The sequence below is a fragment of the Akanthomyces muscarius genome, chromosome 5 (genome assembly GCF_028009165.1).
Source record: "Akanthomyces muscarius strain Ve6 chromosome 5, whole genome shotgun sequence".
Classification (NCBI taxonomy): domain Eukaryota; kingdom Fungi; phylum Ascomycota; class Sordariomycetes; order Hypocreales; family Cordycipitaceae; genus Akanthomyces; species Akanthomyces muscarius.
Genome location: NC_079245.1, coordinates 483,709 through 498,299, shown reverse-complemented (window position 1 = coordinate 498,299; position 14,591 = coordinate 483,709). Strand labels below are relative to the sequence as shown.

The window sequence follows — 14,591 nt, the reverse complement described above, 5'->3', positions numbered from 1 at the left end:
CTGATGGTGTCGGATGCTAATCGTAGAGTGGTATGTGCTCTAAGAGCATGCATCCACGCCGGCGAGGTGAATCTGTGGAGGATCGTCACCGAGCATAAATCGAGCAACGATGGTGAAATTGTGGGCTCTTGAGTCGCTATCATTATTCGAACTCCGAGATGTCGCTGTAAACGTACGGTCGCGAGTATTGTATTGGTCAACGTAGTCGATTCCGGCGAATTAGACATATACTATAAGGGGGTCACAATTAGCCACTATCGTGTCATGCGGCGGAATCGGGAAATCAAAAAACCTTATGAGCCTCATCTAAGGCAACGACTCTCCCGCAATGATAATCCTGCTCCAAGAACATGCTTAAACACGCATTGAACAACGAACAGGCCGTGTCCGGCGAGATGCAAGGGCATGAAAGATCGATTATAGTGAGGAGACCGGGCTTTTTCAATGTTATAGGGGTGCTTTCAAGCGCTTGGGAACTGCTTACCTCATTCAACCATGCAGTGCCTTTATCCGCATCTTTTGGACTTTTAGACTTTCGTGGCATGAAACTCTCCAGTACCGACAACCGTTGGCTAAGTGGCGCTAATTGGGCAGGGGAGAGATCGGCTTCTGCCACCCTTGACTTGAACAGCCCGTAGTTAAACGAGCTCCCGGTATTTTGCTGTTGAATACGCATCTCTCTAAGTATTCGATGAACAATGTGAATATAGAGCGGGATGCCTGTATCATCCTGCTTAACAGCCATCAGATCCAGCATACGCTTAGTATTCAGGTTGCTCTCCCTGATTTGAAGTGGTTGCACTTCTACTTTGAGCTGACTGTAGGTTTTCTGTAGTCAATTTAGCATGCCTTTACCTGCGTTATTGGACATAATATACTAACCTTGATTGTTGCTATATTTGTCGGTGAACATAGAACCCGTACTTTGACCCCTGGAACAGAAGCCAAGAATGCTGCCTCACATGGAGAACCTCCATGATCGGAAATGAACTCATCGTAGTGGAAGAGTAAAGATGTGAGGGGGTGCGGAAGAACAGTTGCTTCTGATCGCGCCAAGCAATTCTCAAGTAGACAGGAGAGCGTGTAGCTCTTTCCAGAGCCCTGAGAACCACAAATGAAAGTGCTCGACGGGACCGACGTGTTGAAAAAAAGTCTGCTCTCCGAGATTCTCTTTGAATCGTGCGTTATCTCCTGAGAGGTCATTTGCATAACCCTAGCCAGGAGGCCATATTGGTTGATAGGACTTCGCTGTTGTTGTGCCAAACGGAGGGCAGACACAGTCAGCAGTGGTGAATTACCCAGCTTGTGAGAAGTATGTTTCTCAGTAACCTGGCTCAGAAGTACTGAATGGTTTTGAATAACACGCTCCTTGTCGAAGTCCATGGTAGCGAACGGTCGAACCAGTTTCTGAACTCCCCACGTCGCAGTAACGATTCCTAGACACGCAAAACTGCCAGAGGTAAGAAGCTAAAGCCGCAGAACACAGCGTCAGAGAATCACAAGGAACATTGAACAGAAGATCTCCTCATATATGCGAGCACTGTTAAATATAATGAGGGTTGCCAACGAACGTGTCTCAGAATAGCTACTTCAACACCCGCGGGCTTCCCGCTGCCATCTGACTAGCAGAATGAGACACGTCGCACTGGGGCTACCCTGAAAAGAAAACAGGAACAAAACCTTGAAGTTTTCGAAGAAGGAGCGCTATGAGCGGTGTCGAGAAAGTTCGAGCGAGCGAGGGCCTACCAGCTGAAGATGGGCCTCGAGAAGTAACTGCCAAATGATTGGTAGACAACGAGCGTATTTCAATCTCCACAATTGTGCTCTGAATCTGACGGTCCGCGTTCGCATGCTTAAATGTAACGCATCTGCAGGTGTGTTCGCCAAGAGGTTAGGCGAGCACCATGTCCGCATGTGGTGCGTGGCAGTCGTCAATTTGTTGCGGGATGGGATGCGGGTGTTAGTGGTAGGCCTCGATGCAGGCTCTCCACTTCATGAGGCTGCCAGCTACCTCATTGGATTGGGAGCCTGCCCCAAGAGCGCTACTTATACGCTATTTCTATGCGTCGATCTCCCCTTCGTACTCAGTCAGCACTTTGGGTAATTGATCTCAAAGCAGAGCCAAAGTGGCGGTCGAGGCCTACCACGCGCGAGGAGCTAGGCCTACCACTAAGTAAACGATGCATGGCGCTCCGCGCGCCGAAACCGCGCAGTCCGGGGCCGATCTCCAGGCCGCGCACCAGTTCCATCATGCGTGAGGCTTTCATTTCGGCGAAAGGCGGCAACGAGCAAAAAGTAAAGAATGGACGAGCCGAAGGTCGCTCTTCAGTATGATGGCCACTTTTGCTCAGACTTAAATCCGATCCGATTTTGTCTACGATCACAAACGGCAAAGTCGAAACAGCAAGAAGAGCGACAGCTTCTCTGCACTTGTCGGAAGTTTGGACGACTTCAGTACTTCTGTGGCGCTGTTGAAATGACTTAGGCACGGAAACTCTCCACAGGTCAGTGTCACCTTTTCACCGCACGTCGAAGAATTAATGCCTGCCATCGAAGTTCGTGCGAAGGTACAACTTCGCTCATTGGTTTCCGAGCGGCAGGCAACATCAGGGCAGCTTAGTCAGTATGGATTCAGGACGTAAATCTAGACCGAGCTGTGAACGTGGACCAGACATACCTCTGAAATCCTCCCCGATACTTGTGTCGCGGGGGAACAAGCTTTGACAGTTCGGTCGAAACCGGCGGACGGGCAACAGTGGGAAATATGCTGCGCGGTAGAAGTAAAACTACTACATGATGCAGGGAAGCACGGCACGGGCTCTTTGGGACCTGCTGGCGAGCAAGACGAGGAGAATCAAGAATTGGGAGCTGCTCGAGGCGAGAACGGCACGAGGAGGGTTCAGCGCCAGGTATCGGGACGCCATCACTACTGTAGAAACCCAAATCTGATGGTAGCCTTGCTAAGTACTTCCTAAATTGGCCTGGCGTCGTCTGTTCATTGATATGCGAGGTGCGCAATAAGCGGTGCAATAAGCGAAGCCACTTCGGAAGCAAACGAAAGAAACCATGCCGATTGCTATTAGCTTGAATCCATGTGCGCATAGATTCAAATCTCCAGGTGTAGTACTTTGTCCACTATCAATGAAACCGAGGCGGCGGCAGGGAGTTTAGTTGGCAAAAGCGGGCGGAATGCTGGTAGAGCCGAAGTTTGCGCAGCTTGGATTCTAGAGGGAGTGGCATAACCATCGCCGGTGAACGTCTTGCATTTTAACTGTATGATAGATTGCTTGTTAGTAGTCTTAGTTGCTGTAGCTTTGGTGAACGCGTGATGGCCCTCATTTGCTTTACGAACGGAGAAATGATTGATGTGCTTATGGTGCTATCGAGCTCCACGGACTGGCAGAGAGTCGAGCTTAAGAGATAGGATGGTGCTGTGCTGTATCATAGTAGTTAGAAGTATTCTGCCGCTATTTCCAGGGTTTTCTGCCCGACTCTACTAGTCATCACTCCCTTTTGATTAATCCTGAAAATGCATCAAGATGTCCCAAGGTAATCTATCCACCTTGCTCAATGACTCTCTAGCTGTGGATATATCTAGCAGCTCTCGGTGTTCGTGGATTGTGTCCAGGATCGCAGTTCGCAACTGTCTGTCAGGCGCCGGGATCGTTTCATACGCATCTTGTACTGCCGCGAGAAAAGTCTCGGATGCCCAGTGTCGACTGGCGGCTTCTCTGAATTTCCTCAATGCAAGCCCTTTGAGACCCATAACACACAGTTTTCCCGCAAGCGCGTACACCTTGACGTGGACAAGCAAAGCACAATCATCATCAGCAGAGCGCGTAGACCTTAGGTACCGGGACCGCTTGGGTCTGTTTAATGTACATCATATTCTGGCCTTCGGCGAGGGAGACATGGACCCCGAATTTAGCGATGTAGTGTTCATTGTAACGGATGACGCGGTGGCCATCGAACCCTTTGAGGACTTGTTCCGATGCTTGGATAGCTTCAGGCGAGGGGAGAGCGCCTGGAAGCTGGGAAGCGGTCGCAAAAAAAAGGTACCCCGGCGGGGCGGTCCATCGTGTTGCTCATTTCGGCTGGTTGACTGGCGGAAAGGGATGAAGTGAAGCGCTGGCGGGAAACAGTCAAGACGGCGGCCGTGGATTACCTACCTATGTAAGGAGGGAGTTGGACTCGTTAGGACGCGGGCGGCAGCGATCGAGTGCCCTCGATTGCTTGCCTCTTGACCCACCAATTGCAGATTCTGGGTGCACGCTACACGACTTCGTCAACGTTTACTAGTCACGATGATTTGCCCCTTTAGAGTATGACCATAAAAGTTCTTGATGGAGAATGGGACCTGGGAATCTTAGTGGCCGTCCTCTGCATTTTCGCCTTACATTCAGCCGCACCGTAACTAGTAACAGCCCGCCGCACGCTTTCATCCTAGGCCGAAGCCGTGGCGGGGCGGCCGGCCGCCAACTACCGACCTATACGGCCTGGTTCAGCTTCTTAGCCTCAAAAATGCCAGAGGTCGATTTTTTTTAATCTTTCTCCTCTTGCCGTAGAAGTCCCTGCCATCTTTCGTTTGATCTTGGCACCGGGGAGTCTTGAGACGACAAGTCTGCTGTTGGAGACCTTCCCCAGCACTCGATCTCACTGAGACACTCATAGCGGCGATCACCGAAAAAAAGAGAAAATATGACCCCGCCGTCTGCTCTCCTGCCCCTCCTCTTCCTCGCGCTCGGCGGCAGCACTGTCCGGGCGCAGGAGGACAGTGATTCGAACCAAGTCACCAGCACGAGTTCCAAGGTCTGGGCGGCCATTGCCTTTGTCCAGCACGGCGAGACGACGCCGTTCCTACTGAGCCAGAACCCGGTCCTAACGCCCGCGGGCGCGCAGCAGCTGTACCGCCAGGGCCAGGCGTTTCGCGGGCGCTACCTCGCGCCGTCGACGACTACGACCAAGAATGCGTCATCGTTCGACGCCGCCGTGGTACAGGGCCTGTCGCAGAATGCGATTGACAATGCGCAGCTGAGGATTCTCGCGCAGACGGACGCCTGGGTTGTCGGCGGCGCGGCCGCCTTTATGCAGGCGCTGTATCCGCCGAATAAGAAGGCCTTCATTGCGGCGGCCGGCGGCGAGACGCTGGCCGAGAACCACACCGGTGCGAATGCGACGAGCTATCCCCTCGACGGGTACCAGTACCCTCAGATCGAGACGCTGCCGAGCACAGATGTAAACTCTATTGGGTAAGTACAAGTTATCTCACAAGTTTTTCAGAAGACGCTGCAATGGATTCGCTAACAACTCTCGCAGTATCCAGGGCCATGTCGGCTGCCCTACCTGGCAAAACGCCACGACGACCAACCTCACCACCAACCCGACCCTCAAAGACGCCGCGCAGAAGAACGCCGACTTTTACACCAAGCTCTTCAGCAGCGGCCCGCTGCAGGGTACTCTCGCCGCCGACGACGCCAATTTTTTCAACGCCTATGACATTTACAACCTCGTCAACTACGAGTACACCCACAACGAGACAGTATTCACCAACCTCGCCGACGCCAACGCCACGCTCGCCCGGCTCGCCGCCGACGCCTTTACCATGGAGCGCGCCAAGTCGGACCCGGGCTCCAGCACGGCCAACGACACGGCGAGCGTCGCGCTGACGATTGCGGGCCGCACACTGGCCAAGCTCGTCGTGGACCAGATGAGCCTCAACGCGAATCAGACAACAGGCCGGGCGCGGCCGATGACGCTCATGTTTGGCTCGTTCCAGCCGATGATGGCACTCTTCTCGCTCGCGGGACTGCTGTCCCGGGACTACTTGCTGGGCACGGCGATGGGCAACGTCACGGCGCCCGGCGCCGCCGTCGTCTTTGAGCTTGTGGGCGAGGACCCCAAAGACGCGGCTGCTTTCCCCAAGCCGGAGGATTTGAATGTGCGCTTTGTGTATCGTGCTACTGCGGACGTGAGCGATACGTTCCTGGTGTATTCGCTGTTCGGCTCTGGAAACGGTGGCCGGACGATCCCGTACCTCGCATTCCTGGACAAGATGCGTTCCATTGGTAAAGACGCTACGGACTGGTGCAAGATTTGCAAGCCCGGCTCTGCGAACCTATGGTGTCAGAACGTGGCCTCGAGCGGCAGCGGCAGCGGCAGCAGCAGCAGCAGCGGCCACTCACGGATGAACCCGGCCGTGGCGGGCGTGATTGGTGCGGTGATCGTGGGCGCACTGATTGCACTGGCTGTCCTTGCGCTCTGTGGGTTCGGTGGATACCGAGTACATCGCAGAAATAGAAATGGTGCCGGTGGCCGTGGCGCAGAGAAGCGGGATGGTGACCAAGACGTGCAGTATGGAGGCGAAGGGGATGCGCAAGAGCGCATAGGCAGCTGGGAGATGCGCGGACAGCCAAAGGGGCAGAGCCAGCAATCGCACGTGCAGCACACAGGAAACCCGTTTGATGACGATGCGGGAAGCGATCTGGGCGGCGCTGCGGTTAAAACACGCGAGGGTTTCTAACGAGAGGGCAATTTGAAATGGGGGATGGTCAACGTAAACGCACATAGTTTTCACGGCGCTTCAACGCAGCTTGAGGTACGATATATAACGAGACAATGATATTTGGAAAGAAATGCCTGCAAAGTGTACATGTGTAATCATAAGTGGCACGCGGCGGCCGCAGCATCAGTATTTAGGTAGCAGGAGCACATCAGCAGAGTTGTACGCCAGCAACGCCAAGAAACGCGGGTCAACGGAGCCATCGCTGCCCCGAAAGCCATTGTCGAACCGCTGCACCTCTGTTACGCGAATGTCGACGTCCCGGGTGTGAAAGTTGACCCTGCACGACTCGGACATCGCGGTCCCAAAAAGAGATGGCAGTGACCTATCACAGCGTAAGCATATCCCTGAATCTGGAGCATCCAATTTAATGGCGGCACATACGCCGAAGCTGTCTAGATGATTATACTCTGGCTTGGCGTGGTTGAAAAGAGCAATGAGGACGATGGTCTTGACCTCGCTGGTCCGGAGGGAGTAGACGTCAAAAGGCGTGGAGTCCACAACATGGCATACGGCGTGCGGCTTCTCGGGGTCCAGAGCCGGGGGTCCGTTCTCCTTTTCGTATTCCTTGAAGCTGTGATAGACCGAATTCGGGTACCAGACGTAATCGTCGGTGGCAGGTACGCCGAGCCATCCTAGTGCAGGTGGATCACTGGCCGAGCGCTCAGTCAGTAGAAATGGTCCAGTGCCGTAACTAACTACATGCATATCCGCGTGGTCTGGCCGAGGAGGGGACTCTTTACATCGCCTCTCGAACGGTCCCTTTCATCTGTAACATTTTGGAGACATGGCGGCTGCCGCCTTGCAGCCCAACCAAACCGAACGCCTGATGAGATAATGGACAGTAGAACCCGCCAAATTCAGCGTGACTACGCTGGCCAATTGTTGTTGAGTGAGCTGTTGTTGGGTGGACTGATGATGAGATGTCAGCGTGAACCTAGCGTTGGCGACAAGCTCCGCTGTGGTCGGCTTGATACAGTGGCTGGACAGGACAGGTCTGTGCGGCTAGCGCTACACGATGTTTTAATAGCCGCTCGGAATTGTTATGTCTAAACTTCACAAGCTACGATGAGGCGACTAAGGACTTGCTACAAAAATAGATGGTGTCAGATAGAGAGAGTTGCAGTCGACAATCACCCAACTAGGTGGCCTGTCATCAATTAGAATGCGGGTGGTGCTTGTCGCTCTTTGACTTAGCTGTCGCGACTACCGATGTCTTGCAAGATGGCGTCCGGAGAAAACATTTCCTTTTTTTTTCTCGGCTTCGCATCGCCTCGATGGGTTTTATGGCACCGAAGTCACTTCGCTCATTCGTGGTTCGGATTAGAGCATCGCAGTGAAGATAAGTTGTATACGGGTGGCTGTTATGCCTCACAGTTCCTGTATCATGGATTGATGGACTGACAGGGGGAGGTAAAGAGAGAATGTAAAGCGCAGAGTACACAATATTGAAAGCAGAAGGGTATGACCATTCATGAAGAAAAACTTGCCAAAGCGATAGAAATGCACTTGACATGACCCGCGCGCTATTTTCGTAGTGGGACGACTTCGCCACAGTTGTACGCCAGAAGCGCGAGAAATCGGTCGTCAATTACACCGTCGTTCCAAAAGCCATTGGAAAAGTCCTGTATTTTTGATACCCGAGGATCGATATTTCGCGTCTTCAGATTGACAAGGCCTTGCACGATGCGGACGCTGGTTTTCCAGAAAGAAAGAACAGTAACCTGAAAGCGAAAACGTTAGGTTGGTAAAAGCCCACGGGTATAATTTCTGTATTTTCTTATACATACGCCGAAACAATCGAGGTTGTTGTAACCTGGCTTCATGTTATTCACGATGGCGAGGAATACGATACTTTTGAACTCGCTCATCCTGATGATAGGGTCATCGAAAGGCGTAGAGTCGACGGCGTGATAGATGGCATGCGGCATGTTGGGATCGCAGGGAGGCTTGCCCTGACCGTACTCGATGGGCAGAAGACCATGATACGTGATTTCGGATCTCCATATGTACTTGTCCTCGTCATCCGCGCCTAGCCAGCTCTCTGCAGCTCGATCACTGATGAGAAGCTCGGGTCAGCAACACGTTTGTTGGGGCAGCGCGTCGTCACTTGGGTGTAGCATACCTGCGCTCCCTCCAATCAGTCTGCCGCAGCAGTGTGCCTTGACGCCGTTTGTTGGCGATATCTAGGGTTTTGGGCCATTTCTTGGGGAAAGCATCCAGCCAGACCTGCACAATAGTGGAAAGGTATTTTGCCGAACGGTAGCATCCCATCGCCTCCGAGTCGCTGCGAAAGGGGGTCTCGGGCACGAAGTTTCTCCACTCGTCGGTGCCGTCCTCGATACACGGCTCGACCTCATTCACAAAGTTACGGATGTCCCGTACGCTTCTGAGCGTGAGCAGCTCCGGACAGTTGGAGTTGCTGGGCCTGCCGGTGCTGAATTCCAGACAGGAGACGTTGGCTTTGAACTCGGCGAGCTCAGAGACTGTGAGGCTGGGTTTCTTGATCTCGTGGAGGCGTTTGGCCGTACGAAGAATGAAGTCCTCTGGAGCAACGGGTCGCATCGCAACGGTGGCTGACACTGGCGGAAGCCCGGTGCGAGGTCTTCGTGGTGGTGATTGATGGTGGCGATGTTGTTGTTGTTGTTGTTGTTGTTGTAACCTTTGCCTTTGGCTGGTTCTGTCCTGACAACACAGCGCCATGGCCAGGTTTATATAGTTGATGCTCACGAGATGCCAGAGCTCTGCAACTGTGATAGTAATCAGAAGGATGAATTTGTGTTGCGATGGCGAGATGGGTAATTGGTTGGCTGTCGTTGGGGATGTGATGAATGGGCGGCACGTAGATGATGGTGATGGTGTATCTGTGTGATGGTGATTGTGATGGCGTCCTTTGTGTTTGTGCTGGTGATGGTGCTGGTGATGGTGATGGTGTTTCCGTCGTGGGCTGCTCAGCGACAGTCGGCTGCTGACTGGACGCAAGCGCGCTCTCCGGTATCGATAACGTCCAACAGTCACTGTTGCACCGGCGTCGGTACGCACGCTTGCAATGTTCTTTTGTCTTTGCGCTACCTGAATTATTTATCCCAGGCATGCCAGGTTACCAGGGACTGTTGGTAGACTAGGTTAATGATAATGTACCGTGTAGGTCTGTGGGCCTGTGATCCAACCCCAACACAGGCCCGTTTGGTTTCTGCGCAAGTATTCTGCTAGGGTTCCTAATACCCAGAAATCTTGCTACGTTTTCTGCTAAATGATGTACGACATATGGCTCAATCGTCACACGCGCGTCAGGGTCACAAATTCATTGTCCAGAAGTGACCGACGTGCTGCTGCCATGCATGGATCTGCTAAGATCTAACTACCGACCAGGAGGCGCAGAGAGAACCCAGGCACGAGTTTACCTGGTGCTATTAGTGAGTGCGTCAGCGACTATGTTACTTAGAGGACAAAACGCAAAAGCCATCATGAGATCGAATTCAGACTTCACAAGGTAAGCAATGGAAACGAATCAGAAATTGACAGCTAAAAACATATCGAGGGCACTAAAGAAGGCAAGAGCACTAAAGAAAAAATTGCCGACTTCCGCCACCTCAAGTGGTGACTGCCTAGCAGGACTCCGAAGCCTCTTCTTCTCTCCTTCATATTCAGTCAGTCAATTCTTCAATACAGGAATTGAGGCTGTCAACCACCCATTTGCAGTACCACCTTGTGACCACAAAAAAACACAAGGCAAGATGTCGCTGGACCAGTTGAATGCATGCATCTTGGTTTATCCACTGGTGTTTTATTTTTGGCTTACTTCTTTCTGTTTTCCTCCGTAATGAATTCTTTCCTCTCCCGCCATTCTCTATTCATAGTAACATGGAATTGATCGGATTGCCATTCAAGTGCCTGTATACAAGCTACAGCGGCCCGCAGCGGCCGTGCCCCGCTAACAGTTCCCCGTGTTGGCACACCCACCCGCTATAGCGCGCCCTGTAGGCCGCCGGCACAGCGCCTACAGCGTCCAACAAGGAGCTTGCGGTCGCTGGAGCCACCATACCATCACCATCACCATCACCAATGCGCCTTGGTCAGGATGTGATAATGGCCGGCGCGTAGCTAAATCAATCACCAGTCCCCGGCAAATTTAACCGCTGGGGGCGGCGTACCGCGCACAACGGTTCTGCTCGTCCGGGATTCGCGCAGAGGCCTTGCTTCAGTAACGCCACCTCAAATACTTTTCGGGCATGAGCTTCTACTATTTTGAGCCGCGTCTTCTTTTGTCACCCACTTGACGGCTTGCGGTACCATCCTCTGTCACTTTGGCACTATCTTACTGGGACTACACTCATGGACATGTCTCTGGTGGCATAGCCGACATTGGTTGTTTCCAGTAGCAACTTAACCTGCTTGAGAGAGAGTGGCGCTTCGCGAAGATCATGCCACGTCGGATGGAGCTTCAGCAAGTGTGCGCACCACCGAGGCAAGGACTGCCTGTACAGTTGCTGGTACGACGTTCTTAGCAATGGGAATACGAAAATGACGGGTGAAGCGCCTTGCTGTGAATGCTAGCAGTTGCAGAAACATTCAGAGTTGATTGAGCGTTTGTGAGCTCGCATATATAAGTCGTGGTTCACCGGAGCACTTCTGACCACTTGGCCGGCCTACATCAAGCCCTTCCAAACATCAATTCAACCCATTCTACTTCTGTACCAGTTGTCCATTACCAATTTATCTTCGCAATGCCGGAAGCACTTCCAGATAACAACGTCAAATGGACCGCGGAGGTGAAGAGAAAACGTCTTACCAATAAGTCGCTGTTTGTCCTCGAATCATTGAAATCAGCCTCGAAAATCACGCGGCCTCAGTTTTTAATGCTACGTTTCCTTTATAAGAAAGTATCTGCGGGCAAGACTCTCTATAGTCTTTTTGAGTCTGGCGATATCGTTCCACCAGCAGTTTGGACCGAGGTCACCAGTCATCTCAATGGATCCAAAAACTTCAAGGAGTACTTGGAGAGCGTATCGAGCAACGGCAAATCAACTGGGCCGTTCTCGGCAGCGCGCTCATATCAGAAGCGTTGCTGTGTACTGAAGAGCCGCGACAGCTACATCGTCCTGGGAAAAATTAATGTTGGCGGGCGGATGACCTGCAGCCGAGCCTTGCTAGAGGAGCGGAAAAAGCAGAGCTTGCCCAGCTTGAAGCCCCTCAAAGACGAAGAAGCAGCTGATGATGCATTGGCCGCCGTAATAGGCAGCTGCTCCCTACTCCAGACCCCAAAACAGGCAACTTCTGCGGCGAGCGCTAGCGGAAGCGCCAACGACGATGAGGATGACCTCGTTGTGATTACTCCCTATGCAAACGTGGACACTCCAATTCCGAGCAAGCTTATAGACCCCTAATATCGTGTGGTTGAGGATGAGCAGATTGTGAATTTTGCCTTGTCTCTGTTGCTCGACTCGCTCGTGGAGGACTACCCTAGCGCGCCGGGATACTGGAGTCCTTACAGAGCACCGTTCTCCGTCACCGACAGCGGCCTGGTCGAGTTCTATCAGGCCCGCGTGGATGGCATATACAGATGGAACGGAAAGGCGGCTGTCAAGTTTATCATTGAAGTGAAGTCCAACTCTCGGGCCAAGGGCGGAGTTGTGGTAGACATGCAGGAATCGGCTCAGATGGCGGCCTGGATCGCGGCGACATCCCGCGCGCAGCCAAATTTCCGTCCCAAAGACAATGAGTCAGTGCAGCTTGGGACTCAAAGGTGCGAGAGCTCTCTCTTCTCTTAAAAGTTGAAAATTGTACGAGCTGATTTGCTAATTAGGCGCGCGCTCATTTCACAAAACCGTCGCGAGATCTGGGTAACTATTGCTTCGTATGATAATGACTACGTTGATTATATCAGTGGCAACGACCCGAGCGCGAGCAAAAACCCGTTCATGACCATGAAACGCTATGGGCCTTTTCCTATCGAGGACGGAGACCATGTCAAGGCTTTGTGTCACATGCTACTTGCTCTTTCGGTGCAGGGCGCGGTTTTAGACAAGGTAGAAAAGAATGAATAGGTTACAGACGACCAGAAGGGGTCAAAGTAGCGTTGCAAGATGGGGCAGCTCTGTAAACGGGCAGATCTAAATGGTTGTTGGACAGCTTACAATTGCTGCCGGTCATACCAGCCGGCAAAAGTAGCACAGAGCGCGTTTTGAATCAGTAAATATACCTGAATCTTGCAAGCTCTTTATCGGTTTTGTCGGACAGGTTCGCCACAATGCCATCCATTACATCCTCAGAGCAACTCGCCGCCGAGTCAGTCTCACACATTGCTCGATCGCGCCGACGATTCTCCCAAACAATGTAAAGTAGCATAAAGAAAGATACAATTATTGTCGCTACCACGCAAATTAGCATGGCAAGATACCCCGTAGGATACGCAGGCGTTTCGGAACCACTGAAGAGCTGTGGGCCAACGATGCTTCCGGCGCAGCCAGCAGCGAATATCTAAACGAAAACAAAATTAGAGGGAGCAGTTCCGAAAGAGCCGAGATTTACATACGAGAGCAGCTGCTACAGACTTTTTTGTGAAACCTGCAAAGTTGCCAGACGTGAGCGCGGCGAGGAGCCCATAATTGGCCGTATACATGTCGGTCAAGACGGCGCCCGCCCAGCGACCCCATTTCAGGCGTGGAGGAAGCTGGCGCATGAGAATGATGCCAAGAGCGCTGATGCAAAGGCAGACAATCATCCAAAATACTCGTGTGTTTTTGTATCGCGTACTGGCCCAGCCGACGTAAAGCTTCATGAAGAAGAGAATGGGGAATTGACACGCATTGAGAAGAAAGACCTCGCGTTCGCTGAAGCCGGTGCCTCTGAGAAAAATGTTCAAGTACTATATAGGTTAGTCATGCAAGAAACGATTGTCTTCTGAAATAATGTCCTTTCGCCCGACCATGCTGTTTGATTTCTCACTTTGAGTTTCACTTACAGGATGAAGCCCTCCGTTTGGGATATTGAGCGCCAGCTGGTTCAAAACTAGCAGCCAAGTATTGACATCGCAGATTGCTTCACGAAACTGAGACCAACTGAAATTTGTCGCTTTAATGCCCGTAAGATTGTTGCTGACTCTTGCAATGACCAGCACGCGCTCCTCCTTTGTGAGAAACCATGCAGCAGAGGGCACATCTGGCAGAAGGAACAAGACGACGACGGACCCGATAACAGTAGCGGATCCCAGAATGAGATACAATGCCTATTTATGGGCAATTTTTAGGTCAGCAGTGAGAAGCTGATTTTTTTTTGCAGATAGCTCTGCAGTAGCATACCTTCCAAGCCGCAATCATCTGGATGTTATGAACCCCAAGTCCCACAAAGCTGCCGATGAGAGTACCGATGCTGCCCCCCAAGTACCAGATAGACTGACGAAAGGGCTGCTCGTCTCGCGTATACCACATGGCCACGATAATCGTCAGCCCTGAGGTGAGAGGGGCCTCCGCCACCCCCAAAAAGAAGCGATTGACCAAAAGTCCAGTAGCATCACGACAAGTAGCTGTGAGCATCGCGATTGCCCCCCAGAGAAACCTGCATTGCAGCTCCATACTCAGCCCCATTGTTCAGCCGAATGCACAAGCAAGGGCGGCGACTTACAGAGAGCCAGCGATGAGTTTTGCAACTGGAAGACGCACCATGAGGACCGCCGACGGGTACGATGCCGCGAGATACCCGAAATAGTAAATACTGTTTGCCCACGAGTAGTCGGCGTCGCTCAAGTGAAGGTCTTCACGAATGCCAAGGATCGAAGTGTAAGACAGCGCTAGCTTGTCCATGAGCTGGAAGCAAAAGCAAAGCGTCATAATTGGCATTAGGCTGCGGGAAATTGGGTTGGCGGCGGAATCACGATATCGGGTTTTCGGGGAAAATAACTCACTATAGGTCAATTTTACGTCGCAGGCGCTTGCTCAGTTCTGGCGTGAGGCTGGCGATGCTGCCGCCAGGCATCTCTGTCTCCAAGAGCAGTACATTCTCCAGCTCGCCACTTTTGCCTGGTGCCATGACT

The 14,591-nt window shown here is 52.3% G+C and overlaps 10 protein-coding genes across 12 annotated transcripts; 3 read left to right on the top strand and 7 right to left on the bottom strand.

Annotated features, from left to right (window-relative positions):
* Positions 1-85: 85 nt before the first annotated feature.
* Positions 86-544, bottom strand: LMH87_009425 (uncharacterized protein; the record flags this gene model as incomplete). The annotated part of the gene is made up of 4 exons (XM_056196417.1): positions 86-127; positions 177-230; positions 293-436; positions 485-544. 4 exons carry the CDS (start codon positions 542-544, stop codon positions 86-88), a joined length of 300 nt encoding a protein of 99 aa, XP_056053565.1.
* Positions 545-638: 94 nt separating this feature from the next.
* On the bottom strand, positions 639-1,383 carry LMH87_009424 (uncharacterized protein; the record flags this gene model as incomplete). The annotated part of the gene is made up of 5 exons (XM_056196416.1): positions 639-661; positions 760-829; positions 883-893; positions 963-1,248; positions 1,330-1,383. The coding sequence occupies 5 exons, from the start codon at positions 1,381-1,383 to the stop codon at positions 639-641; spliced, it is 444 nt and encodes a 147-aa protein (XP_056053564.1).
* Positions 1,384-3,267: 1,884 nt separating this feature from the next.
* On the bottom strand, positions 3,268-4,442 carry LMH87_009423 (uncharacterized protein; the record flags this gene model as incomplete). Its single annotated transcript, XM_056196415.1, has 7 exons — positions 3,268-3,271; positions 3,353-3,436; positions 3,795-3,869; positions 3,918-4,165; positions 4,250-4,272; positions 4,330-4,357; positions 4,410-4,442. The coding sequence occupies 7 exons, from the start codon at positions 4,440-4,442 to the stop codon at positions 3,268-3,270; spliced, it is 495 nt and encodes a 164-aa protein (XP_056053563.1).
* Positions 4,443-4,698: 256 nt separating this feature from the next.
* LMH87_009422 (uncharacterized protein) lies at positions 4,699-5,753 on the top strand (the record flags this gene model as incomplete). Its single annotated transcript, XM_056196412.1, has 4 exons — positions 4,699-4,809; positions 4,900-5,249; positions 5,317-5,695; positions 5,736-5,753. The coding sequence occupies 4 exons, from the start codon at positions 4,699-4,701 to the stop codon at positions 5,751-5,753; spliced, it is 858 nt and encodes a 285-aa protein (XP_056053562.1).
* Positions 5,754-5,849: 96 nt separating this feature from the next.
* Positions 5,850-6,686, bottom strand: LMH87_009421 (uncharacterized protein; the record flags this gene model as incomplete). The annotated part of the gene is made up of 5 exons (XM_056196411.1): positions 5,850-5,957; positions 6,035-6,107; positions 6,183-6,481; positions 6,564-6,589; positions 6,650-6,686. 5 exons carry the CDS (start codon positions 6,684-6,686, stop codon positions 5,850-5,852), a joined length of 543 nt encoding a protein of 180 aa, XP_056053561.1.
* Positions 6,687-6,749: 63 nt separating this feature from the next.
* LMH87_009420 (uncharacterized protein) lies at positions 6,750-7,337 on the bottom strand (the record flags this gene model as incomplete). 2 transcript variants are annotated; one of them, XM_056196410.1, is made up of 3 exons in its annotated part: positions 6,750-6,884; positions 6,944-7,211; positions 7,303-7,337. In XM_056196410.1, the coding sequence occupies 3 exons, from the start codon at positions 7,335-7,337 to the stop codon at positions 6,750-6,752; spliced, it is 438 nt and encodes a 145-aa protein (XP_056053559.1). The 2 variants fall into 2 exon arrangements, with proteins under 2 accessions (XP_056053559.1, XP_056053560.1); XM_056196409.1 differs by lacking the exon at positions 7,303-7,337 and having other exon boundaries at positions 6,944-7,267.
* Positions 7,338-8,085: 748 nt separating this feature from the next.
* On the bottom strand, positions 8,086-9,124 carry LMH87_009419 (uncharacterized protein; the record flags this gene model as incomplete). The annotated part of the gene is made up of 3 exons (XM_056196408.1): positions 8,086-8,283; positions 8,350-8,617; positions 8,685-9,124. 3 exons carry the CDS (start codon positions 9,122-9,124, stop codon positions 8,086-8,088), a joined length of 906 nt encoding a protein of 301 aa, XP_056053558.1.
* Positions 9,125-11,286: 2,162 nt separating this feature from the next.
* LMH87_009418 (uncharacterized protein) lies at positions 11,287-11,946 on the top strand (the record flags this gene model as incomplete). Its single annotated transcript, XM_056196407.1, has 1 exon — positions 11,287-11,946. The coding sequence occupies one exon, from the start codon at positions 11,287-11,289 to the stop codon at positions 11,944-11,946; it is 660 nt and encodes a 219-aa protein (XP_056053557.1).
* A 255-nt stretch (positions 11,947-12,201) lies between these two features.
* Positions 12,202-12,606, top strand: LMH87_009417 (uncharacterized protein; the record flags this gene model as incomplete). Its single annotated transcript, XM_056196406.1, has 2 exons — positions 12,202-12,305; positions 12,366-12,606. The coding sequence occupies 2 exons, from the start codon at positions 12,202-12,204 to the stop codon at positions 12,604-12,606; spliced, it is 345 nt and encodes a 114-aa protein (XP_056053556.1).
* Positions 12,607-12,748: 142 nt separating this feature from the next.
* Positions 12,749-14,587, bottom strand: LMH87_009416 (uncharacterized protein; the record flags this gene model as incomplete). Of its 2 annotated transcripts, XM_056196405.1 has the most annotated exons (7): positions 12,749-12,864; positions 12,960-13,039; positions 13,114-13,427; positions 13,524-13,787; positions 13,861-14,116; positions 14,183-14,401; positions 14,463-14,587. In XM_056196405.1, the coding sequence occupies 7 exons, from the start codon at positions 14,585-14,587 to the stop codon at positions 12,749-12,751; spliced, it is 1,374 nt and encodes a 457-aa protein (XP_056053555.1). The 2 variants fall into 2 exon arrangements, with proteins under 2 accessions (XP_056053555.1, XP_056053554.1); XM_056196404.1 differs by having other exon boundaries at positions 12,749-13,039; positions 13,095-13,427.
* Between the last annotated feature and the right edge of the window lie 4 nt (positions 14,588-14,591).